The sequence below is a fragment of the Aricia agestis genome, chromosome 13 (genome assembly GCF_905147365.1).
Source record: "Aricia agestis chromosome 13, ilAriAges1.1, whole genome shotgun sequence".
Lineage (NCBI taxonomy): Eukaryota > Metazoa > Arthropoda > Insecta > Lepidoptera > Lycaenidae > Aricia > Aricia agestis.
In genome coordinates, this window is record NC_056418.1 from 1,585,070 (window position 1) to 1,613,047 (window position 27,978).

The 27,978-nt window shown below is 39.1% G+C and overlaps 1 protein-coding gene across 2 annotated transcripts in view; it reads right to left on the reverse strand.

The window, feature by feature from the left end:
- Positions 1–1,051: 1,051 nt before the first annotated feature.
- LOC121732977 (protein real-time) overlaps positions 1,052–27,978 on the reverse strand; it is a 68,098-nt gene continuing 41,171 nt past the window's right edge. The window contains exons 6-15 of one of the 2 annotated variants that reach the window (XM_042123033.1): positions 19,628–19,743; positions 16,977–17,166; positions 15,761–15,849; positions 14,756–15,026; positions 13,772–13,890; positions 11,046–11,168; positions 10,490–10,622; positions 4,058–4,179; positions 2,678–2,802; positions 1,052–2,166 (exon numbers count right to left, since the gene is read on the reverse strand). In XM_042123033.1, coding sequence (XP_041978967.1) covers positions 2,079–2,166; positions 2,678–2,802; positions 4,058–4,179; positions 10,490–10,622; positions 11,046–11,168; positions 13,772–13,890; positions 14,756–15,026; positions 15,761–15,849; positions 16,977–17,166; positions 19,628–19,743 — 1,376 coding nt within the window. In that variant the 3' untranslated portion in view covers positions 1,052–2,078. Of the gene's footprint in view, positions 2,167–2,677; positions 2,803–4,057; positions 4,180–10,489; positions 10,623–11,045; positions 11,169–13,771; positions 13,891–14,755; positions 15,027–15,760; positions 15,850–16,976; positions 17,167–19,627; positions 19,750–27,978 lie in introns of both variants that reach the window. The other variant, XM_042123032.1, reaches the window with a different exon arrangement.

Sequence of the window (27,978 nt, forward strand, 5' to 3'; positions counted from 1 at the left end):
TAGTAGCGTTATATACGTTAGTATAGTACTGCTTGCCTTACTCCCGACAGCATCAGAATCGAATCAGCACGATCTCAACAGCTTTTGCTATTTCCGACATGTACTAGCGCAAAATCGTGCTGCGACTCAATGTGGAACTAATTCGATCTCAACGGCTTTTTCCACTCCTGACAGCTATACTAGCGCACTGTGGTGCTGCGGCTCAATTGGGAACTAATCAGATTCGTAAATCAAAATCGTATCATTAGGCCTACTATGAAACTGTCGAGAAAAAGAAAAATCAGACGAGAATACCGCGTCCTGCTCTAACAACGTATTTCACGTTTGTTAGAGTAGGACGCGGCATTCTCGTACGATTGTTTGAGTCTTAAAACAGTTTCATGGCACAAGGCCAGTTTCGGGAGTAAGATAATTTTAAAATGAGCCTATTTGGCGATAGTACTTGTATATTATATTTTAGATTATGTAATAGATATTGTAGTCGTCAAATCCATCACTCAATTCCATTTCCTAGAAGCGATATTAGACGGTTCATTTATAAATTATAGTTCATTTTCATAATTTTCATTCCTAGATATTTTACTTCGAGTGACACGTTTGACAAACATATTATAAGTTTATAAATTTAATCATTAATTCGTGTATTATGATTTCACATCTAATAGCCGCAATGAGAGACATTTACTGATGATTAAACTTACAATTTTGTGACGAGATCGACAGATTTTGTATGGCGCTTATGTTAAAATCGCCATTCAATTACGGTTAAGTAACAATAATTTCGTCTCTGAATGCGGCAGTTAAGGTGATTGCACATGTATCAGAACGCACGCGCTGAACGCGCCGTATTTTAGAATTTGTTGTAAGAAATGATTTCGTGTACGCATTTCTTGTACTATGCGGTGCGTTCGATGCGTACAGCACGTACGGTGTTGGCAAATGTGCGCTCAGCTTTAGTCTGATAGTTATCAATATAAATCAAAATTCGTATTAGATATTTCTAACATGAATTAAGCAATATCGTTCGCATAAGTCTTATGTCGTCTCTTTCACACTATAATGAGCTGCATGGCCTAGGTCTCCAAGAATAAACATATTTACCTGGATTTCTAATCTAGGTCTTGAGTATGAGCTAGATTCTAGAATCTTCTAGATCTGTCCCTTAATTTAGTTCATTTTAAGTAACATTTACTTTAACAAAATATTCTGAAGTCCAGACATGTACTTAGATATAATAAGTAGTTGAAGTATTAATAATAATTTGTGATAGGATCTTAAGCTAGTTTAAGCGAGGACGGTAGCATAAAAGCTAGCAAGTCGTTTTGAGTCTTGACATTAGACTGAATATACAGAATAGGTAAATATATAGTGATAAAATGCGGGCCCGAAATGTTTCGGGGTGCCTCAGGGCAGTGTGCTAAGTCCGTTTTCAGAGTAAAATAGTCATAATATAACCCGTACGAACAAAGTTTATGGCTCTCGTCATAGAACAGTTATACAAATGAGGTGCATGTCGCACGGGCTAGCTGTAGTTATTGTCTAGTATTGAAACATTATTATTAGCTAGTATGTTCGAATTATCTTATCATAAAATTGTGCTAATATATCTATAGCACGATGTGTTCTACACACCAACACATTTTAACTTCATCAGGATTTTTAATCACTATGTTGAATTGTTCACCCGATCACTTACCGCCACTAGTAGAAACGCTCAGGCTGTTTGCACACTAATAGCGAATCGTGAAAAAGAGACAGGCAGATTTACTGTCCCACAATATGTTATGCAGTTTCTTGTATTGTCTACCTAGCGGTACACAACTAAAGGTGTGCAAACAGCATCATATTAAATGAACATACAATATGTAAGTTCATCTAACATTTAAAATGACACGATATACTACGTCGGTTAGCACAACAGCGGCAGGGATTCCGCGAAAGGGGACGTGTCTTGTGCGGGGCGGGGCTCCATGTAACAACATTATAATTACTCCCACAACTCAGCACTGCAACAGCGGCGGGGATTCCCCGGGCGAGGGCGTGGCCTGCGCGGGGGCGGGGCCGGGGACGGCGTAGGATCACCGCGACGGGCACGAGCTAGTGGCGGACTTGCCGCTCAGGCACGAGAACCCGCTCACGCCGGACTGCAGGCTCGACATGGAACCCCTGAAAGTATTATAGGGTAAATGACTAGTGATTGGATAGTACCAGTCATTGGACAAAGCACAAAAACAGAATATTTATTAAGGTTGATTTAAAACTGCCTCTTTTTTAAGTAATAGAACGCCTGTTTTTGTGCTCTGTCCAATGACTAAATAGTACTATCCAATCAATAGTCATATTCACCATCAGTATATTTTTAGTACGGTAAAGACAAGTGCATAATGATTTAAACGTCACACTGCACACAATAGTTATTTTTGAACGGCTTTTGTTATTTCACATTTTTTTGGTGTTTTTTTTTTTTAATTTAATGTTTGATGCGCAGTAGTGCCTAAATGACTAAATTCAAATCAATGAGGCTTCAATAATTATCGTGCTAACTTACATGGTGAGAAAAAAACCGTTGTTTATACGGTACGCAACGTATACGCAAAATTTGCATTAGCGGTACGCAAATGCGTACATAACAATCTGATGAGCTTAATTCTGAGCAGTTTCAGAACAGGTACAGTACCTGTAGTGGTGGCTGGCGAGCGTCTCGTAGAAGTACATGAGCTGTGCGGCGCGGGGGGCGGGGTCGAGCGCGTCGCATCGCCACTGCAGCACGTAGCTGCCCACCTCCGCCATCACGTGTGAGCCCTGGGGAATACGGTATACTTAAGCTTATGTATTAACACATAACCCTCCCGGCAGTCGGGTAAAAATAAAACTACTGCGACTTTGTTCCTCATTAAAACAAGTGAAAAGAAAATTACACACCGAAAATATACTGGTATTAAAATGATTATTACACAACATTGTATAGTCTGTCAAAAAAAGAGGAAATTAAAAAGTGGCAAAACCGTAGTGTCATCCCTCTTTTCTTAGATTGATTTGAAAGAGATGACACTACGATGTTGCCACTTTTTAATTTTTTAACTTTTTTGATAGACTATACAAGTCTATTTATTGTTATTAAGTACGTAACGGAACCCATAATATAGAGGACCATGATTTATTCCATCTAAATAACATTCAAACTCATAACTACTGGACCGATTATGAGGGCTCTTCAACAGAGACAAAATTGATGTCTCAGTCAAGACACTGTCTCGGTTTTACAATTGCAGAGCATAAAGCGACTCAGTGGCGCGCAATGCTGAATGCTAATGCTTAATTAGACATTAATAAATTTATTTGAGTGTGCTTGATTGTGAAAAACGATTCAGTTGTTTCAGTTGTTACACTCAACGTTGAGCAGTAAGCGCATTTGCATAATGCGGTCTAGTGTTACAATGAGAGTGTTTGAAATTCTATTTGTCACCAGGTGCTGCTATGTAGCATTAAGGTACTAGTTGGAATCCGGCTACATGACGCGGCAGCAGACGACGTGTCATCGCGACACTACTGGTTTCTATGTATTTCTATGAAAAGTGTCGCTAACTGCGGAGGGTATTTCATAGAAATACATACTTAGAAACCAGTAGTGTCGCGATGACACGTTGTCTGCGGTTGCTTCATGTCGCCCGCTACCGGCACCTTTAGGGTATATCGTGTCAAATGAGTATATTATCGTGACATATGACAGCTATATCGTGACACACGACAGCTATATCGTGACACATGACAGCTGTTTCGTGACATATGACAGCTATATCGTGACACATGACAGCTATATCGTGACACATGACAGCTATATCGTGACACATAACAGCTATATCGTGACATATGACAGCAGTTTGACATGATAAACCCTGAGGCTATATAGCGGCACCTGGTGGCAAATATAATTTCAAACACCCTCATCGGAAAGTAGGAGTAAGTAATACGCGGTAAAAATTAATCCATAAAACATTGATTTTTCTTTCGAGTGAGAATTCGAACGAGTTCAATTTCGAACCCACACGTTACATACCTGTATGCTTTCGCCGTCGTGACAGAGCAGCGCGGGCTCGACGCGATGGAAGTGTTCCCCCTCCCGCCACCCGCGCACCGCCAGCACGGACCCCGCCTCCTCCCCGCCCCCCGCGCACGCGCCTAAAACGTGATTCATACTTTTAAATAAATTGTATACATAAATTAGTTTTTTTTTCAAACATGTCTCAAAACCTAAATCATAATTAATGCGGTGTACAAAGTACAATAATGTATTAGGTTAACTGCTGAGTGAGAGCTTTGTGTCAGCAGTTTACATTTTTTTTATTTTTTTATTTTTTTATTTTACAGAGGCTTTTAACACTCAGTGTTAATGTCAGCCTCATAGGTGAATACAGTGTTCCCTACATAAGGGACAGATCCAAAAAACTATATAATTTTATTGCCTCTGGGGACAACGGCTCCGAAAGTACACTATTGATCCGTCCATTGTGCAGGCAGCCAAAGTCACCTAAGAGCCTTGATCTTAGCTCTGCAGTCCGAGCACACTCCAGCAAAACATGATACAGGTCTTCGGGCTTGTCGCACACATCGCAATTAGGCGAAGGCTTAATTCCAACCAAGTAGCAAAATTTATTTGCTGGAATGTGCCCAGATCGTAATCTAAAGGCTGACACCAACAACTTTCTCGATAAATTACACGAAATAAACCAAGGCTCCCATACTGGTTTATTCTGGATGGTTCCGTACCAAACTCCAACACCTCTTTGTAATTCCTCGCCGAAATGGTATTCCCATTTCTCGAGCGCCTTTTCCTTAATCTGATGACGAAGCTCATTTACAAAAGGTTTAGAACAGACCACGGGACCATCCATAACTGCACTCTTGGCAAGCGCATCCGCAGTTTCGTTTCCAATTAAACCGACATGGGCAGGAACCCATTGCAGTTTAATTGAAACTTTTCCAGAAACATGCCGGAGTAAATCCAAAGCTTCGAAGGCTATCGGAGAGCCACGTTGCTTCGTGGCGCACCGACGAAGGTGTTGGAGAGCACTTCTCGAGTCTGATAAAATAACTATACTGTTATTGTTGTTCAAGTTATTAACATAAGTTAGTGATTCCTTAATAGCAAGAAGTTCAGCAGTCATTATATTATTATCTCTATGTAATTTAAACTTCTGTGAAACGTCTAATTGGGGATCGAAGAAGGCAGCTCCGACACCTTGAGTACATTTAGAGCCATCCGTATATAACTTATAACAATCAGAATAATTATCAGATATGAATTGCAAAAAATAATTTTTAAGTTCACAATCAGATAAGCTCCGTTTTGGAGCCATGTCGCCAACTTTATGTACAATGAGTTCTTCGACATCTATTGAAGACACCCATGTGTTTAATGAATACGCATCTAACTTTTCACTTACATATACATTAATATTACTCCATTCAGAGTTAATTTGTGCTAGAATTGGGAGATTAGTATTCCTAAAATAATTTCGTACTAAATTTAACTGATCTAAAGAATATAACAAATCGTTGCCTAGTCTAGACTTAAATTTAAGCAAGAACCTACTCGCCAACACGTACCTACGTATATGTAAGGGAGGAATGGAGAGTTCACTCTGCATAACAAACACTGGAGTGCTACGTATAAAAGAGCCACATATTCTCAACGCTCTGTTTTGTAGAATATCGAGCTTTTTAAGATGTGTTTTAGCACAACTACCATATATAAAGCTAGCATAGTCCAGTCGGCTCCTTACAAGAGAAATATAAAGACGGCGAATATATTGAGGGTGAACTCCCCACGACCTACCCGATAGAACTTTTAAGACGTTCAAACATTTATAGTTTTTAGCACACAATTCATTTACATGAAGACTCCATCTTAAGGACGAGTCCAGCCATAAACCTAAGTATTTAACTTTATCCACCACGTTAAGAGATGAACCGTTAATCTCAATATCAATATTAAAACTTCTTCTAGTTCTATTAAATACACAAATATTAGATTTAGATACGGATAATTGGAGACCAATACTATCTAAATACTTAATCACGGCCTTTATAGCTAACTTAAGAGAGCAAACTGCTTCTAGAGTATTACCATTTACAACTGTTTTGTATAACACGAAATCATCAGCGTATTGGGAGTTATAAACATTATTATTTACAATAATTCTAGAAATACCTCTAGTTGCAATATTAAATAAACTAGGAGAAAGGGGGTCCCCTTGAGCTAGTCCCTGGTTTGTACATCTAATTAATAATCCTACTACTTTACTTAGATCATCTAAAACAATTGTACAACGACGATTAGACAAAAAATTAAATAAATATTTACAAATAAAATTACCGATTCCAATTTCCTGCAAGATATGAATTAATGCAGTTATATTTACATTGTTGTAGGCATTCTCAATGTCTATGAAGCAAGCGATTGTTGGCTCTCTTCTGGCAAAACCTAATTGTATATGAGATGTAAGTAAAGCTAGGTTATCAACACAAGATTGTCCACGTCTAAAACCAGTCGACGTGCCGGGAAGGAGGCCCTGGCTTTCAATAAACCACTCCAATCTTCTTAATAGAATCAAATGGAATATCTTACACGGACAAGACATTAATGAGATAGGACGTAATGAGGAGGCAAGAGTGGGATCCCTTCCCGGTTTAAGAATAGTGACTATTTGTATGTCTCTCCACTGATCAGGTATATTACTTGACATTAAAATTAAATTGAAAATTTTTAAAAGCATACACTTAGCATTATTTGGAAGATAATAGATCATAGTATATGATATATTATCCATTCCTGGAGATGTATCTTTCTTTTTTAAACAGTTACGAAGCTCCGCGAGAGTAATGGGTGATTCTATAATGGAAGGTTGTCTTTCTGGCAAAGTTGGCTCCTGCTCGGCAACATAATCAGGGGTCAAGGAATGCAATAGCTTTTCAGCATTAAGAGGATCTACAGTATCTCTGCGTCCAGTGTTGCCTTTGATCCATCGCATCTTTCTCCACATAACGGATGCTGATGTTTCGTGGTTGATACTGGAACAAAATTCTCTCCACGACTTAGATTTTTCTTTTCTTATAAGTAATTTGGCTTGGGATACTTTGTTTTTCCATAGAAGCAAATTAGAAGGTGTAGGATTACGCCGTAACTGCGCCAATGCAAGACGCCGTTCAGCAACTGCCTTTGAAAGATCATTATTCCAATAATGTTTGGGTTTGAAGTTTGATGTGGGGTCTTGACAAATTTTAATCCAAGGGATGTGCTTATCAGCCAAATATTTAATTTGATTTGTAAAACTATCATAGCTCGTTTGGACATCATTCACCTCTTCATGAATAAACATTGTCGTTCCTTCTTTAGTATATTCTACCCAGTTAGCTGCTTTATAATTTCTTTTTTTAATGTATCTGTTCGTTTTATAAAAACCACAACTTAACTTTAACACTAGATGATCACTGCCTAAGGATTCATTTGTAACCTGCCAACTCATATTGACAGCAATGTCTGTGGAAGCAAATGATATATCAGGCGAGGTTTTTTGAAGGCTACCGTTAACCCACTTCACTCTAGTAGGCGCACCGTCATTAAGACATATAAAATCATTTTCAAACATAGCTTTATAAACAGCTTCACCTCTTCTATCGGACTTGCAAGACCATAGAGTGTGATGCGCATTAAAATCTCCGATTATAAGACAACCTGTTTTGAATGTATTGAAAATCGCATCCCAATCCTGTTGACTTGTAGAAATTGAAGGCGGACAATACACAGCAATCACGTGCTTTAATGTAGGTACGTTAAAAACTTCAATATTGATTATCTGGATATCAGAGTTATAAATATTAGAAACTCGTTCAGAATAGTTTATTGATTTATGTATTATGGCGCACAAACCACCATATGAATCGTCTCTGTCTGCTCTCACTATATTATAACCAGAAAATTTCAGGCTTACACTAGATGAAAGCCACGTTTCACTCACAAAAGCCATATGTATTTTGTCTTGTGACATCAAAAGTTCAAAGTCACTGGCCTTACGTTTTAAACTGTTAGCATTCCATTGAAAAATGTTGATACCGCTGTGTAAAGAATTGATATTACTGGCCATTATTGTTTCTTCCCATAAACTTAAGCACCGTCTCAAAATTCAAATATTCTTGTAAAACATCTACTACTTCGGACCAGAAAAATTAAATCAACATTTTAAACTTATCTTTTAAACTTCCTTCTGCTACAAAAACTTCTCTTATTTTATCTAAAATCCTTTCTAGCAAACGTTTCCTTTCCTTACGATTAGTACTAGAGCTAGACTTTTCAACTTGCTTATTTTCAGTATGAATTTCAGCACTAGTTATCTGAAATGTATGAAAAACATCCTCGTCATCGCGTCTGACGTCTAGACTTTTTTTCCTTGATTTATTTTTGTTCTTTTTCTTGAACTCAGTTGTGGTAGACGACTCTTGATTAGGCATCGAAGAAACACACTCATCTAATTCCATAATGTCATCATCACTATCATGTAAAGTTTCAACGGCTGCATAGTCGCCAACAGTAACATCTCTGTAAGTGGGAGCCGAAGCCCTGTCGGTCCTGGCGTGGGAAATAATAGGTTTAACAAAAAGCATCTCGGGTTCCAATCTGGTCGAAGTCTTATTCAGTGTCTCTTCCTTCAACTTATTTAATGCAAACTTATAAGAGCACATATGATTTCCCATATACATCCGAATATTTCTTTCTTTCTTAAATACAGGACAAGCAGATTTCATAAAAGATAAGTGATTCCCTTTGCAGTTAACACATCTATAACTTTTCGTTTCGCAGTTTTCATGTTTCCCGCTACACTTAGGACAAATTGGGGTCTTAGATGGACAAATCTGATTGACGTGACCGTATCGCCAACATTTAGAGCATTGAGTCACAGGATACATGTAAGAATCTACGGCCAATCGACACCCATAAGCTTTTATAAATTCTGGAAGATTTGAACCTTCGAACCCTATTCGAACGGTTTCAGACTTTATCCATTTACCATCCGAATCTTTACGTAACAACCTCTTAATAGATAAAATCTTCGTGTCACATTCGAAAATCTCTTTCAATTCCTTATCTTCTATATCAATGTCAATATCCCGGACCACGCCATAACAGTAATGCAACTCATTAGTATTTCTACAAACCCACTCATAATCCTGTGTAATCTTATTATTCAGAAAATTGTTTGCGTCTAGCTCGGATTTAAATTTAATTAAAAGTTTGAAAGGACTTTTATATTTGATAGTTTCTATGCCCTGGATATTGTATTTAGCCAATAGTTTTGCAAACGCTAACTGCTTCGGTAGAAAATCGGTCTTGGCGGTTATAGAAACTTCAAAATTATTACGTAAATTAGCTGGCGGATTAGGTGATGCAGATGGAGGGGTTCTCTGCAGGTTCCTGCGCTTATATCTCGTGACCAGTGTAAAGCCATCATCAGCTAGCGGCTCTGGAGAACTACCTGCTAGTCGCCTTTTGTTGCCTGGCTGCAACATCGCTTCACTTCCAACATCGTCGAGATTATTATGACCTACTGACATACCTGCATCATCCCACTCTAAGTCTACCTCTCCTTCATATTCTCCAGATTCCAGCACTATTATGTTAACAGCCTCCGCAGCCATCTCATTGAGTGCAGGCTCCATCGTACCTTCTTCCTCAGGTTCACTCATAATTACAACACAATGCGGGTAGATCGAAAAAAATAATAATACGAAAGTTTGTTAAAGAAACAAAACTATTCACATAAGTTCACTTTTAATTTGATAATTATTAATAATTATAACGTCACAGAGATCGTAACACGGAGCGCGTCCGAACGTGACGGGCGCAAACCCAGACTGTCCATGAAACTTGCAACTTCGCTTTCGCAAAACTATTGTATGCTACTTGACTAATTACAATAATTAACGTTCACTGTTCGACTCAGGCCTTGTACCATGAAACTGAGTTTACATTCATTATCATTGTTACATTTTACTTAATAAATCAGTGTAAGAACAGCACTCGTTGGGTTTGGTTGTTTCATTCCATCCCTATCTATCTGTAGAAACACTACATACGGTATATTGTAAATGTCACAAATAAACCAGAAGATCCTTGTAATTTTGTGAATTTTTTACAACTGAAGTCGAAGGGAATATTACAACAAAATTTAATTAAAAGTGAGTATACAGAGTATTACATACAGCAATGGCAGGAGTATACAATTGTATTTTTCTCTCTAAATAAGAACTAACGTCGTAAACTCGTTTATCGGGCGGGAACCGTACATTTTTCCGGGATGAAAATGTCCTTTCCCGGGAGTCAAAGTACCCATAGCCAGAAAAATCGGTTCAGCGGTTTGGGCGTAAAGAGGTAACAAACAGACATACAGGCACACTATCGCATTTATAATATTATAGTATGGATTCAGGTTACCTGCGGCGCGCTCGGGGCGGTCGACCGGCGTGGCGGTGCGAAACACGTTGAAGCAGATGTCGTGTCGCAGCACGTCGAAGTCCCACGTCAGGACGCTCTGCGGGTCGCGGTTCTGCACGATCACCTCGTGCACCTGTAAATTCAATTGTTAATTTTTTCTCGGCTCTACTAGGGCCTTGATTCACAAAGCTCAATTCCACTCGGATTCGGAAACTTCATCGCACGACATCCAATAAACGTCCGCCGTGCTAGGCATTGACCAATGACCGCAGGGTAAAGTTTCCGAATCCGTGTCGAACGGAAATCGTGAATCGCCCTGCAGGTTATTAACTTTTAAGTGATATTATTGCGGACGAAGTAAGCTACCTTACCGTCAAGTATTTTGGACGTTTCGGGTTCATAGTTTTAAATATCTATAATCAATATTGTCCAAACCATAAAACTAACATTAAATTACATTCAATAAGAAGTTTTGTAACTCATCTCGTCAATTGGACGAAAAATTCAAAAGATGTGAGCGTTCCGCTCACATCTTTTGAAGACCCAATCTACTAACCTGACCCTTCCCCAAGCTCACGGAAGTGTAGATGCTGTCGTCGCACAGCGGGTCGCCGCGCTCCGTGAACGCGCCGCTCACATACAGGCTCTTCGGCACCAGCCCCCCCTCGTGCACGAAACTCTGCAACGTCACACCGTAACTTTTAGAGTGAAGTTGGTAACGTTCCATATAAATTTGACGTTTTCCACATTTTTTTTAATAATTAGTAATTTGACTTCCAAAGTATAATTTTTCAGTCTTTATTAACATGATACTTGTGCTCTGATTAGTGAACAAGTATAGTATTAGGTGAATTAGCTACCGTCACAAATAAATTACTTATGATGATATTAAGTGCAAGTGACTTTTATGATGAGACGATAAGTGTTGCGACTTGATTTCACTCTATTGGCTATCTATCTTTTTTAGTTAATTTAAATTACGTGGGTATAAAACTATATCACAGCAAAACTGTCAAAGAACTAGCTTATTGAAACACCACTCGAATATTTTATGGAAATCAACCGCACTAGCATCAGAAAAAAAAGAAGATTATTATAAACGCTACATAATTATACTAGAGGTAGTAATCATAGAAGTCATTTTATCGAGTGAAGAAGTGATAGAAACATCAAACGCTATATTTTCAGTATAAATAATTATTTATGAACTGATTCTTGACAATGTCAGTACATACTAATATAGATGAGTTACATAGTGTTATGAACTGCTTCTATTGATAATGTTGGTATAATACTGCTAATGAAACATAGTGTTGACATTACAGAATCAGTGCCACATACAGAGGCGACAAAACAGAAGTCGAAAGACAGTTTAAACAATTTACATCTGTAATAGAACTCAAAATTATTCCAGCTTTAATCTACAAAAACAGAAACTAGATTAATTTCGAAAGACAACACGAATAAACTAAAGTAAATAAATAATAAAGTGAAGGTAGTAAATGAAGTAGTAAATGAAAATATAGAGATATGATATTGAATGTACTGTAACTTCTTGGTGGAAATTCATGTTCAATTAAATAATTATACACTTTTCTTGCACTGATTACGCTTTACTATATTAGATTTATAACAAAGTTATTATTTCAGTAAAATAATAAATTTGTAATAAATAATTAATATATTAAAGTGGAATAAGTGCAAGAAAAGTGTATAATTATTTAATTGAAAATATATAGGGCTGGAATAATTTTGATATGACATATTTAGCACTGAGCACATTTGCAGTGGTCGATATAGATCTCACGTACGTAATCGTAATACCGCTGCGGCACGTACAGTGACGCGTCAACTATGTCCGACTGCCGCACAAAAACGCATCAATATCGTTTAGTATAATGTTCTGATTCTTCAATTTTATAGTCCAAACACTAATTATGTTACATACAATATTTATTACAATTAACTCAATAATTGGCTAAAACTCAATCGTATAGAATAAATAAAATAGCGGGCTAGTGAGGATCTTTGCAGGACTCTTTAATAACCCACGTCTATGATGGCTCATTTTCATTGGTCGATAGGGCCCGCATGCGGGGTGCGGGAGATTTCTGGAACGCGTGCCACAGGGCCCGCATTCGGGGAACCGTTTTCATTAGTCGATAGGGCCCGCAGGGCTAGGGGGAACCTCTGTGTTCGTCGCCAGTTACAGACGTTCTTGCCATGGAACAACAATTGATGTTACGCGGAGTAATTTTGACTGTCTGTGATTTATTGAAGAAGAAACTATTGGCGTCACTGAAGGAGAAGAGAAAAAGATTTTGGGTGCGAACTTTACTCAAAAATAGAAACAGGCATGGCGCGTCAGAAACCGCCACCGCCGCCGCCGCCGCCGCCGCCACCTAGGTGTTTGAAACTTTGTATTTATATATTTTGTTAAACCTCAAACTTACAGAAAAATTGGTGCCATACTGTTACAAAGCGTCCGAATTACGAATGAAATCTTAGGATTTTGAAAAAATATTGTTCACATTCACGACCTCCCACAGGTATGGCATTATCAGACTTCTATTTATGATCATACAGGGAACTGTTAAAAAAAGTTTCAGGGTGGTACAAATAAAAAAAAATCTCCTTTGCAGTAGTATGGCGGCACTGACCTCTATAATACACTGGACAGGCGATCGCAATCAATAAAATATTCTTATTTGAAAGTCGCTGGCGCTGATTGCTATGTGAAAGCAGTAGTGAGTGTACTTGGAACTACTATTTTGCAAATGGCGGTTGTAATTTTCTATGTAATTATAACACAGTACGCTCACCGCGGCGCTTCAAATCGGCATAAGAAATAGCTGTCATTTTGTACGGCATAGCCTGTCCAGTGTATTATAGATGTCAGTGTATGGCGGCCATTGGGAACTGTCGGAAACGTGGCAACTTGCGTCCCGCAAGCTGTATATCGACCGATGAATTTCATTGGTCGATATCACGGTCGGTATAAAGCATGCGGGCAATCACCGCAGGCGGTGTAACCAACACGTATCGACCTGTAACTTTCATTGGTCGTTATCTCGGCTGCGGGGACTGCCCGCATGCTGTATAACGAACGAGTTAACGACCAATGAAAATGAGCCATGATGATAACTACAGCTTCCGATTCTTCAAATTTGTATTGTTTCAAAACTGTAATACTCTGTAATTATAAATCAATATAATTTACGCCGTATTTCTCAGAAAAGTTATCAATATAGCACATATAAAGTGGCGGAGTCAGAAGGTTACCTTGCAGGGCCCGCCAAGGAAGTCCGGTATGAGATCCTTGTCTATGTAGTCGAGGAGCCCACCCGGCTGCAGATAGTCCTTGCCGCCGTAGAACAAGAACTTACTGCGGGTGTTCTCATCTGAAATATGACAATAAAACTGACTATATATTTTCAAATCAAAATAATATATTAACACACATGAATATAATTAATTATATAATAATAATTACCTAATTATTTTATTGTGAATTTATACTTTCTTTTAGCAGTCTATGTATGTATTTGAATGTTCACACGCTAGCGTCTAAAGGGCCCCACACATTAACAGTTCGCCGGCAGGCCGTGGCCTGGCAGTTAATCGGAAAAGAGCACAGACTTACAGTTACCCTTACGATTTTGTAGATTTTGTATCGACGGTCAATGACTGTCAGACTGCCTGCCGACCAGAGCCTGCAGGCGGACTGTTAATGTGTGGGACCCTTAAGCAACTGATTATAATAGAATTAATAAAACTGTTTCAACTGACAAAATATAATATCTTACATATAAAATTCTCGTGTCAAAATGTTAGGCCGCGAACTCCTCCGAAACGGCTTTACTGATTTTAACCAAATTTTATATGCTTCTTATTCAGTAGGTCTGAGAATCGGCTACTGGGTACTTTTTATATTGATAAGTGCATTTGTTGAATAAATAATAGTAAATTATTACAACTCGAGACTGACGGAGACCATTGTTTGTGCGACGGGATAGCGATGGACGTTGCCATGGTGACATACTTATTTGGTCACTTCAATAAAATAATATGGGCGAAATACTTTATATTGGCAAAAAAACGTTTGCCGGGACAGCTAGTAATATATATTATTAAATAAATTTATTTATAGCCCAGTCCAGATTGTGTCCATTTGACATAACTCAACCGTTGCGTCCGTTAACTGCCTACGAATATATACCTGACGGTACATGAAGCCTATACGCATCAGTTGCTGATTAAACCTACCTATAAACGTGCTGACAATAGTCCACAGTATGGGGAAGACTCTCGGCGCGCGCACTATCAGCACCCTGCCCATGGTCTCCGGATAGTTCGCCTCGACTATCTGTATGACGCGGAGCAGCGCTCGCACGCCGGGCCGCCAGAGGTGACGCATGTTGAGGCCGTCGAGGTCCACTAATAGGGACCAAGCCCGCACCGCGCTCTCGCCGTTATTAACGCGTGAGGCCGTCGCCTCCTCGAGTAGTCGGAGACCTTCTTCGCAGACGTGCAGCGTCTGAAAAAAAAAACATCTTTATTAGACAACAAGGGGCAAATAACAGCCAGAGTGTGTTGTCACAAAATACGATGTTTTGAGTCCTTCAGGACCTCTGGCAATGCGGCAGCATCGGGTCTGGCAACAAAAACCTTTGATCTACATTTTTTAGGAAATTGTGAGCCAGGTTTCAGCGTTTTACACCATATTAGAGATGATTGTTTAAAGCAGTATGTGCGTTTATAACAGAAGCACAGAGATCTTTTTACAAAGGGTGTCTAAGGGTGGGTTGCACCAACTTACTTTAACTATATAAATATAATGCAAAATGTCAAATCTTTGGTTAAAGTAAAAAATGGACGCCATATTTAACCATAACCTTGAGCTCGACAAGGCTTTCAATGAATGTGGCGAAAAAAGGAACTAACGCTGTCATCACACAAAAACGCCATTTTTGACAGTTCTCCTTTACCAGCAGCGCCCCCGCCCACGTTCATTTCAAGCCTTGTCGGACCAGCTGTCATCTGTCAGATTCTGTGATCAAAGTTAAGGTTAAAGTTAAAGTTAGCCTTAACTATAACCATAACTTTGACCATAACTTTAACCACACCTTTAACAAACATTATGCCCTGACTATGACGCGTTCTTTTTAAAATCCCAAACAAGGACAGCAAAGGTCGATTGCCATCTATTCATTTGGTAAACATTTTACAGGTAAGATCCATCGTCCAAATTCACACGCAATGCTCACTCACCAGCTTTAACAGTCCGTCTTCGCCGATGGACTTCAGCAAACCCTTGACGTCCATCTGTCCCAGCCGCAGCACGTATAACGGCCGACCGTCTGAAAACGACCAATATTAGATGCTTGTATTATGCTTGCAAAGATATTGTGAAGACAAAGCTTTAACTCTAAGACCTCAGCCTCGAAATCAGCGGGCAGCGGGGCGGTGCCGCGGTGGCGGCGCGCGGCGGCGCGAGAACAGCGCGTTTCAATGTATAGATTTATATGGGAGTGGCCTTGAACACAGCAGCGCGATGAACATCGCGACGTACTAGACGGCTTCCCGTACCGCCGCCGCTCCCGCCCGCTGCCCGCTGATTTTGAGCCTAAAGCCTTACACTTATCATAGACCTACGACCATTGGCTATCGAGTATTTGATGAAATTTCTCTTCTCTTAATCTTTTGTTTGACTTATGTGCCTTCGGTGATATGAAATAAATATTTACGTCTACGTCACCTACTACGTTTTGGTAAAGGTTTTGGATAAGTGTTTCAGATAAGTAAGAATTAAAGAGTTTGTTAGCAGGAAAGTTAGGTGGCCCTACAGAAAGAGCGCAACGGTTAGCATGCACAGTCGGTAAACCTGTGTGACAAACATTTGTGCCGCTACCCTGTGGAACCGCCAAACACTGCTACGGTAACTAACCTGTGAAAAATGTTATGTAGAAACCTTGTCAAATATTTTTTAAAAGAAATATTCAACATCGAAAAAACAAAACAAAAATTGCATAACATTTTGTGCACGAAAAGTTAGTCTGGAAGAAAATACGAAATATGTGACCGAACAATATTATAGACTTTTGACTGCTACTTTTTTGACTCGACACCAGCGAAACCTGAGTCTAGGAAATAAATGTTGTTATTCAAGTATATTATTATCATATGTGTTTGGTAATTTAATTGACCTCTACATGGGCTATGATGGACAATAATTACAATCGACCATGTGACATAACAAGCATAACTCTGCGATCACCCCAAAGAATTCTATTTAAACTGAGGGATTACCCATATTATGTACGTCAAAGCTGCGCAATTGCGGTCACTATGATGAAAACTTCAGCCCGTGCAGGGGCCGCAATAGACTGAGACAATGTGATATGTTTGTCTCTTTCTAACCTTCTCCTCCTATGCCATTTCAACATACTGTACATCTGTCAATATGATGCCAACTGGGCTACAGTACCTCTGTCGCTGTGGTGCCAGCCGCCGGGGAAGTAGCGGGTGACGACCTCCGGGGGGCGGTAGTCGGCGAGCAGGCGGTCCACCTGGTGCCGCTTGCGCCACAGCAGCGACGCCGACAGCATCTCGCGCGCCTTCTCCACGTTGAAGTCGCGCGCGCGCAGGAACCGCAGCAGCGTCGCGTCGCTCGGTACCTGGATAGTGGATATCATTCAAGTTACTACTTGGGAGTCAGTCTGTTTCACCACTTCGTGATAAAGTGCCGAATAAGCTATTCACAACTTTTTTGACAGATTCTCCATATTTGATCTGTCAAGTTAATTGGTGGATAGCCTATCTGGCACTTATCAGGAAGTGGTGAAGCAGGCTCTAAATTTTGCTTAAAGTTTAAAAACACGTGTAGGCGATTGCGATTTTCATAGTAATGCGTTTGTATTGTGTTATATTATGTGCTTTAATACTTTCAGCCGTTGCCGAGAAAGCGATTCTATTTTAGAAATATATACAAGACAAGGTGACGTCCACAACTCCGTTGCGCCATTGCTTCACTACGAAAACAGAGTTTACTAACATCACTCAGCTGCTACCTCAGCTGATATAAGAACGTAGAGAGCGCAAAATTTAATTTATTTTCATTTTGAGATTTTTTGGTCTTAAATGTTTGTTATTGATGTAAATAAACGTTACAAAAAACTTAAATATACTATAAAATAAAGGAGGATAGCACTCCACATGATTCGACTCTGGATTTTGGTAATTTAAATGTTAAACGACACACAAACATATTTTATACTTTTCCGAAAGGTAGAGCAATTTCCATTTAATTTGAGCGCGTCGCACGGATTATTATGTACGTAATTATAATGTCAAACGCGTTTAATCTTAAGAGGGATTTGATTCTGGATTCTAGAAGGCTTCAGTCGAGAGTGAGTTTAAAATTAGCCGTCTGCAAGAGCGATCGATACCGACAGCTGGAAACTGGGGAGGATCTAGGGAATAATTGTTTTTAATAAGATGAACAGAGAAAACTTTGTAGAACCCTTAAATAGTCCATCGAACTTTCTGCTAAAGCCTGGTCGCGTAGTTGAGAGAAATTAGTCCTTTGACTTATAGGCTATAGCTGCTTTCTTTCACATGCACGTAAATATTATATTGGTCTCTTAATGTAAATATAATAATTATGCACATGTGTTACGCGAGTGAGACACATTTTAATCTTTTGGATGCTGAGATTATTAACATCTGATTTCAAGACGTTTTCTGTGAAAATAAATCAATTGTAAAATATCACACACGGGCACAGCCTGCCAGTTCTATGAGATCGAACTCGGCAACAACACTCCGTATCACTACATCTGCTTTGCTACATTCATGTAAGGAGCAAATACCTCTGAAACAGTTGCATACGCCTGTAATTAACTATCGTGTTAGTATAAAACAAAAATGTACTGTTTTGAATGTTGTCACAATATGTTGTTGGTGTATCTTTTGAATAAAAAAAAATACATTAATTTAGTGATGAGAACTGAGGCAGGCTGTCTTTTTTTTTTTTATGAAATAAGGGGTCAAGCGAGCAAACGGGTCACCTGATGGAAAGCAACTTCCGTCGCCCATGGACACTCGCAGCATCAGAAGAGCTGCAGGTGCGTTGCCGGCCTTCTAAGGGGTAATAGGGGAGGGTAGGGAGGGAATAGGGGAGGGTACGGAAGGGAACAGGGGAGGGTACGGAAGGAAATAGGGGAGGGTAGGGAAAGGAAAAGGGTAGGGGATTGGGCCTCCGGTAAACACACTTACTCGGCGAAACACAGCGGAAGCGCTGTTTCACGCCGGTTTTCTGTGAGGACATGGTATTTCTCCGGTCGAGCCGGCCCATTCGTGCCGAAGCATGGCTCTCCCACGTCAAAATGTCTGTATGTATGTCTGTGTGTCTGTCCGTGGCATCATTGCATCCACGACCAAATAACTTAGGTAGGATGGACCGATTTTGATCTAGTTTCTTTGTTTGAAAGCTGAGTCGAAAGTGTTCTTAGCTGTAGTTCATCACCATCAGCCGGTGCTGTAAAATTTGGGTTTAAACTACTTACAATTTTTTAATCAGAGGCTGATGTGTTTTAAATTCCTTAACGTTATTGGTGTTGGTCTTGCACAAACCTTCAAGAAGAGAGCGTATTGCCTCTTAAAAGGCCGGCAACGCTCCTGCAGCTCTTCTAATGTTGCGAGTGTCCATTTTTTTTTAAAATGAAATAAGGGGGCAAACGAGCAAACGGGTCACCTGATGGAAAGCAACTACCGTCGCCCATGGACACTCGCAGCATCAGAAGAGCTGCAGGTGCGTTGCCGGCCTTTTAAGAGGGAATAGGGTAATAGGGGAGGGTAGGGATGGGACGGGAAGGGAATAGGGGAGGGAAGGGAAAAGTGGAGGGGATTGGGCCTCCGGTAAACTCACTCACTCGGCGAAACACAGCGCAAACGCTGTTTCACGTCGGTTTTCTGTGAGAACGTGGTATTTCTCCGGTCGAGCCAGCCCATTCGTGCCGAAGCATGGCTCTCCCACGTATTATAGGGTGAAGCGTGATGGCAATAGTTTCTTCGTTTAAATTCTACTGCGCCCGTGTTCCCTCTTATTTTACAGAAAAAAACCGTCTCGTCACGTACCTTGCCCTTCTGCAGGTCGGCTATCCACTTGCGGAAGTGCAGCAGGCGGGACTCCTGCAGCGGCGTCAGCTCACCCAGATACTTCTTAATGTACTCGCTGTCCAGCGCGTACGTGTCTGCAACTAATATTATAAAACGTTTATTTTTGGTTTCATTTTTTAAGCAATTACATTTTTTTCCTATGCATCAGTATGAATATGGCCTTTTTAGCCATTGCATAGCTTTTATCACGGGCGCGATGACCGAATCAAGTAATTCCGTAACTAAAATAAACCTAACACCCTCCCCGCTTCGACCGGCATGCACATTGCACAGCGGTGCGGCGTTGAAAGCCGTGCAGGTGTTTGTGTGCGTTATCGCTCTCAGATTTCGGTTCTCTCTTCATTATGATGTAGATTGTAGAGAGAGCCAAAATGCATTCGCTATTTTAGATTGCGAAGTTATAGGGAAAAATTGCTGTGACATGGCGCATGCGATGTGCTGTGTCAAACCCCATACATTTTAGACATCTGACTTCGCTATCAAAACTAGCGAATAGCATTTTGGCTATGGGGCCAGCTATCTCTACATTTTAATAAAGAGAGAACCGAAATCTGAGAGGGATAAAAGTGGAACTTGTTATAGCTCGTCAGTAATTCATTCCAGTTATCTTACCCTAGGATTGCTTCCTCATAGCAATATAATTGTTATACCACGGTCCACGAACAATAGACTCATAACAATAATTATTTAGTTGATAACTACAATTTACACATTAGTCAAAAGAAAACAAAGCACCCGATAACCTCGTCCAGAGTCAGGAGGTTGCTCCAAATTAGATAAAAGGTTAAGTTACGACAGTATATTATAAGTTTATGGGTTAAGTCGTATATTATGTCAAATATACTGTGACCAGGATGGACAAAAGGAAAAAACGTCAAAATTCGTTTATCGCGCGGGAACCGTACATTTTTCCGAGAAAAAAGTATTCTATGCTATGTCCTTTCCCGGGGCTCAAAATATCTAGCTAGTATACACTCGCACGCACACAAACCCCGTGCCGAAGTCTTCCGAACTGAAACGACGTCAGACGATGCGTGAGGTTATTCGTTAGGCCGTGTTCAGACGATACGCGCCCGCCCCGCCCACGCCACGCGCTTCTACACCCGCGTCAAACTCGCTTTGAAATTTGCTGATTGTATTTGAGTCTTTAGGCACATCATTAGATCTCAAATTGCATTTATCGAATTACACCCGCGCACGCCACGCGCCCGCCCTGCGCCCGCCCTGCGCCCGCCCCGCGCCCGCCTCGCGCGCGGGGAGGGCGCAATGAAATGAAGAAAGTACTTAAAGGTTAGATTTAAGTACTTTTTTCATTAAGAATTAAAGCAAGGCTTGAGCTGTGTTCCTATGTTTTAATTAATTTGTATATTTTAGCCAGTTTTGTTTTCTGGGTGTTTGAACACAGAGGAAAATCTGGTCATTTTTTGGGTCTTTGGACGTCCTTTTTTAATAATAAAATTATGAAAAAAAAGAAAACATAGGGACATGCTAATAGTGGTCATAGATATTCAGGTAAAAAATCATAACTCTACCGGCATTATCCAGGGAGGAAACAGGGGACAACGTTTGTATGGAAAAACGGCGGTGTGGACTCCTCTTAATGTCAATAGCTTGCACCAATTTCACTCCAAACTTCAGCAACAACTTTAGCAATAAAACTTGTCACTTTTCTCATTGATAAGTAAATAAATACCTTTGTAATTTCTGTAATTACCTTTGTTTAAAAAATATTTTTTTTAAATGTGCGGACCACGAGGGTCATTTTGTTCCTAAAATGGACCCCGAGTGAAACTAATTGGTTACCCCCATAAACTTATAATATACTGTGTTACCCCTGCTCTAGTCTCAAGTCATTGCAAATCGAAATTCCACATTAGAAAAACGAATACGGAAAACGTGTGTATGCGGCCAGCCTCAGCGAAATGTAGTTCCATTTTCATAATTAGGCAAGTGATACATGTAACATTGACCTTTTCAACCGCAAAATGCACCGTCATGATATTGATCGTGGCTAAAATGGAAAACGACCTCCGCCTGCGAAATTACTGCATTACCTCAATTGATTTCTAAGTGATTGCCTAAATACTAGTTACAGGTAATGTCTCCTGTCCATCATATTATGTGGTTAATAAATTAGTAAATAATGTATAAAAATAGTAAAATAAATCGGCCAAGTGCGAGTCGGACTCGCGCACGAAGGGTTCCGTACCAGTATAGAGCCAAATTAGGCCAAGAATTGTGTTTTTTGTATGGGAGCTCCGTGTACTTAACTAAGGATTTTGTTAAAAAGTGAAGTAAGTACCTACCTGTTGCCATTATTGATATACTTACAGCAAAAAAATCACGTTTGTTGTATGGGAGCCTACCTTAATTAAATATTAATTTTATTTTGTTTTTAGTATTTGTTGTTATAGCGGCAAAAGATATACACAATCTGGGAAAATTTCAACTCTCTAGCTATTACCGTTCTTTAGTTACGGTACGGTAATAATCTCTACACTTCTACACTACTATTATAAAGAGGAAAGATTTGATTGTTTGTTTGTCTTGAATAGGCTCCGAAACTACTGGACCGATTTGAAAGATTCTTTTACCATTGGAATCCTACATTAATTCTGCTGAACATAGGCTAAATTTTATTTTGGAAAAAAATAGGGTTCCGTAAGATATTTGGGATTTTCGGACGCAAGGTGTAAAAAATCAACCAGAAATGTTACTTTTTTCGCGTACGCTGCCTAAACTATAAAAGATAGAACCATAAAATGTTCTAAGTAATTGTAGATCTTTTAAATATCTACAAAAAAGTCCGCGACACACTATACCTATCTATGTTGAGTGAGGCACAACAGCGACCACATAACCCAAGTGGTCGCTGAGGCACAATAACCATTTTTTTATTAAAAAATATTGAAATGTTTTTGGACTACATTTAAATGCCTTTATTTTACTCATGGCATTAATTCTTATCAAAATAAATTATTTCATTACTAAGTACAGTTAATGTAGATTATATTTCTTCGCTTCATTCTTCGATATATAATTAACCAAACGTAGTACCTCTGTATATCTGCTTGGCAAACGCGTTTTTTAAAGATTTATGTAGGTAAGTTGAAAAATTACACGCTCGCTCGATCACACGGCGTTCCGACGTGCCTCATTCTTTGTTAACGCGAGGCAACGCGAACACGTATACTTAGTAACCATGCCAAAGCGCAGCTGGTTATTATTATTAAGATAATTGAGTCAGTGTTGTAAGTAACTAAAGTCAATGTTATTTTATCGTGTAACAAGAAAATACATGTAAGTACTATTAAATACTTAAATAAACGGCAGGCACTACCGAGGCCTAGACGAGCCAATTATATTCAATACTAACCGGCTTGTACTGCGACCACGAGTTAATAAACGTACAATGTGATGGGACTACGAGTCTTTAAAATACACAATCTATAATATTATGTATGCTTTATTTGTTCTATAAATAGAATTATAGAAGTATATGTTTGTCCGATTGAAAGAAATAGTTGTAAGTTAATTACTGCAAGTGTTTAATTATGTTAAGTTATTTTATAAACCGCCATAATGTGTGGATTGACCGCGAGTCTCTAAACACAATTTTTATGCATCGGAATTGACTGCGAATCTCTGACGATGTTTTATCTGTTCTATAAATAGAACTATACGTTGGCTGGTTTGGGGGTTAACAGGGAGTTATTTTATAAACCGCCATAATGTGTGGATTGACTGCGAGTCTCTAAACACAATCCTTATGCATCGGAATTGACCGCGTGTCTCTGACGATGATTTATCTAAAATGGAAGTATAAAGTGTTGGCTGGTTTGAGGGGATTAACTACTAGTTAATTACTATTTAAATTTAAAATATATTGATATTTTTTAAATCAACATAATGTATGGATTGACTACGAGTCTCCGACAATGTTTAAAAATAAAAATTAGCAACTACCGCGCGTTTTTCCGCGTTCTTTGTTCTATAAATAGAAAAAAACATAATAATTATTATTATAATATTAATATTATCTTTGCCGGTTTATAGAGAACAGCTATTTTGAGTTAATAACTAGATTGACTGCGAGTCTCATCAGTTAACAACCAATGCGCGTCCCGCGCGATCCTTTTGTTCTAAATATACTACTACGATTATAATTAACTATGTCTGCCGGTATATAATTTTTATTATTAAATAAATCTTGCATCAATTTTGGGACTCGATATACACCGCGAGTGTATGACGAAACTTACTTAATAATATCTACGTAACGAGATAGTTACTACCCTCAATATTTTTCGTAACATATTTTATCGACATATAAGTCGATTATAACGATCTACCCCAATATTTAATTTGGTCCCTTACTAAAAGTGACAGATATAGGTACGGAACAATCAGGTTTCGAATGAACCCGAAGCTTTTCCGAGTACCTGCACCGAGGTTCTCCTACTGACGTTAGGTGAACCCTCTTTGGATTCGCCAGATTATTGTTTTAAATGACCCTAAAAACGATTTAGATAAGCTACTGCTTATAAAACATTCCTGATAATAAGAGTTCTAGATCGATTCCATTTCGATCGATTATTATCATTATAGATTTCACCTGACAAAGTCTCGATATTATCAGACTTATCAACAGTATCTGGCTTATCTCGATATAAATTATTATCAAACTTATCAGATAATACAATATTATCAGACAAGACAACTTTGTAACGCAAACCTAAAACACTCAGACTCGATAAATCTTGTCTCAATATCAGACCGAGATTATTATTGTTTCGCTGGATAATTCCAGTATTTGTTCTCAGAGACAAATTAGTACATGCCAATCAATCTTGTACCTTTTGGTGTCAAAGGAAGGGGGGGGGGGGAATAACCGTCGGTGATGTAGGCGACTAAACGCTCAACACCGCAGCAGTAGTGCTGACAGCTATTTTTATAGATATTTTATAATTATATATTACTATTATGATTGTTGTGGGCTTTACACAGCTACCCGCCACCCGCGGCCCGCGGGCCGCATGCGAGCCACCGGGACTTTATTTGTAGCCTATTAGAATTTGAAATTCACGCCCACGGGCAAAATATTATACAGTCAATGTGAAAGTCTTTTTCACTTGTAAGTCGTTATTTTTTAAACCTAAAAATGTTTGTTGCGACCCGCGACACCAAGACCAAAAATGATTGCGGCTCGCATAAAAAAAAAATTGGGAACTTCCAAAAACAAAATAAAAAAAGGGGTTGGGGACCACTAGCTTAATATATTATACATCTTGACATGAATAAATTATTAGAATTTAAAACTATATCTTCATGTACCCTCACCGAAGGTTACCTTATTTCAAAGATTTTCTTTTCCCCAAACAAAGCGGCGGAAAATATTGTATTATATTTTAAATTTACAATTTTTGAATTAATTGTAAATTTAAAAATCAATGTCCACCCGTGCGAAGCCGGGGCGGGCCGCTAGTTAGATATATTTTAAAAGTAACCAAGTCTTGACTGACCGATAACACATAAAAAATACTATTATATGAATCAATCGAGAGGCGTAATAGTTTTTCAGTAAGTGTACCACAATTAAAGTGCTCAGCTTGTGCTTACTAATTAATGTAAATAATTGGAAAATCTTATAAGTTATACCGCCGTACTCAGAGACATTTAATTACGATTAACCTTGAATTTAATGAAGAGTTTGACAGATAATTTATGAGGTTTATGTCAAAATTTTGAATTAATTACAATTAAGTAAATAATGTGCCGCACTCAGAGTGGACTCTGAGTGCGGCAGATAATGTAATTCCGATGTTTTCTGCTTTACCAGCGGGGCTAAAATGGTCACATTTAGCATTTCCTCTCAATCAATTCAGTAAATGAATTGTCAAAACTGTCAAACTGACAAATGTCAAATCAGTACAAAAATACAGAAATGAATTGTAAGCAGAGTTGCATTTTGCGATTTTAGAAAAATGAATCATATTATGATTCATATCATGATTCTTCAAAGCGACCATTTTAGCCTCGCAGGGAGATATACGATATAAGACGATATAAGACGCCGAACGGCAGGGGCGCCGCGGGAAGTCAGACAGGAATTGACCCAAATAGTACCTCCGCGCCGGAGCGGGGCGGTGTTCGATTGGAAAATAGTAAATACTTTTACACGTGCTCTTCTGGCCAATAGGCATGATAATAAAAAATAAATCTCATTTTGCTGTATAATGCTAAGGATAGCGGAACACTTCGTGCGCGAGTCCAACTCGCACTTGACCGATTTTTTATAAATTTATTAAATAATTACGAGCCTGTGCCAAGAGACATAAAACTCAATTAGGCCGGTTCTAGAAAGTTGCGATTTTCTCTCGGAGCTGGCCGTACATTTTCTAACTTGATTTAAGAAGATGATAGACAACTTTTTCTTTTGTAATTTGTTGACCAGAAAAAAAACGTTAAAGCATTCGAATTTTAAAATAATTTTAGCAATCCCCAAACCCTGGATGGCCTTTGATTAGGAATTATCAACCCAAACTCGGGTTAAGGTTGAATTAAATGCAACCTTGTTAACTCGAGTTTGGGTTGATGGTCAGCGTCTGTTTGAATTCCCCAATTCAAATTTGGAACTCTAATTAGATACTTGATCAGTTTCCAAACTCTCCCTGACGGCTTTTGATTAATCTGATTCAGAATTAATATTATCAACTCAAGGTCAAGGTAGAAAGACTGCATTTGCATTACAGTCCCAATTTAAATTTGGAAATCTAATTACTTGATCTATCTTCAAGCACTCCCAGACGACTTCTGAATAATCAACTCAAGGTTAAGGCAAGAAGGTTGCATTTGCATTGCAGGCCGTTCACAATCCCCAAATCAAATTTGGAACTTTACGTACCCACCATTACGTCCTGCTCCCGAATAATCAACTCAAGGTCAAGGTAGGAAGACTGCATTTGCATTGAAGGCTGCGCAGTTCCCTGGGTCACGGCCAGGACGAAACCAGGTCAGCCGCCATTTTGTCTGGACTCGCAGACGTATCATTGATCCAGGTATATTTGGCATCTCCGAATAATATGAATGTAAGGGCGCCGCTTGACCTAATAACCCGAGAAGTAAGTAACATATTTTAATGGCTTATGGCGCGTGAATTGGGGGATTTCATTACTTAGTAAGGGGTTCGCTGTCACCAGGAAATTTTAACAGGGGTTCGTGGAGCCGAAAGATTGAGAAACCCTGATCTATGGCATTTAGCCCGGCCGCACATCGTCCGAATTCTGATCAGAAACAGTTGAATTTCGCCGGGCCGCCACCCCGCACACTATCCGAAATATCCTTCCGGCGAGTTCGAGCTCATTCGGCTCAGTACAAAATATAAGAGACAGCGCAGATGTTCAACTGTAATTTCGTATCAGAAATTTCGGACAATGTGCGGCCGGGCTTATACAATAGCTTTCCATTGGTGAAAGAATTTTTATAATTGATTCAGTAGATCCAGAATATAAAGCTCTTACCTCTTTTGACCGTTTGGAAAGTGTGTATCTGTCTGTTACTTCTTCACGCTCAAACCGGTTAACTGAGCTTGATGTTTACTGTTTAGTATGGAGATACTTTGAGTCCCGGAAAAGGACATAGGGTAGTCTGTATCCCAAAAAATTTAAGGTTTCCAGCCGATAAACCATTTTCGCCCAATGGAGTTGCGGGCATCATCTACATTCTAGTCATATAATATAGAGGAGGATTACCGAATGTCGATACATTTACATAACAGCTACTGAGCTATGAGCTAAGTAGCGTAACGCTGTTGTTACAATACTATTAACACCTGCCACTGTTACGTATATTTAAACCAACGTATGAAAGTCGACTGTTTAAGAGGATACACCAGGGTCGAGAGAAATTAAAAATAGGTATTTGAAAATGTATTTTTGTCTCACCAATCTCAAGTCTCCCACCGCAGAGCGCGATAGAGACAACACGACAAAAATTCTAATAAAAGAACAGAAAATCTTCGATTCGCTGTCCGCTGATTCCTTCTCCAAAACTTAACCGATTTAAGTACTTTTTTCATTAAAAATTAAAGCAATGCTCGAGCTGTGTTCCTATGTTTTATTTTTTTGTATATTTTAGCCAGTTTTGTTTTATGGGTGTTTGAACACAGAGGAAAATCTTGCTACTTTTTTTGGGTTTTTGGACGTTCTTATCTTTTTTAATAATAAAATTATGAAAAAAAAAGAAAACATAGGGACATGCTAATAGTGGCCATAGATATTCAGGAAAAAAATCATAACTCTACCGGCATT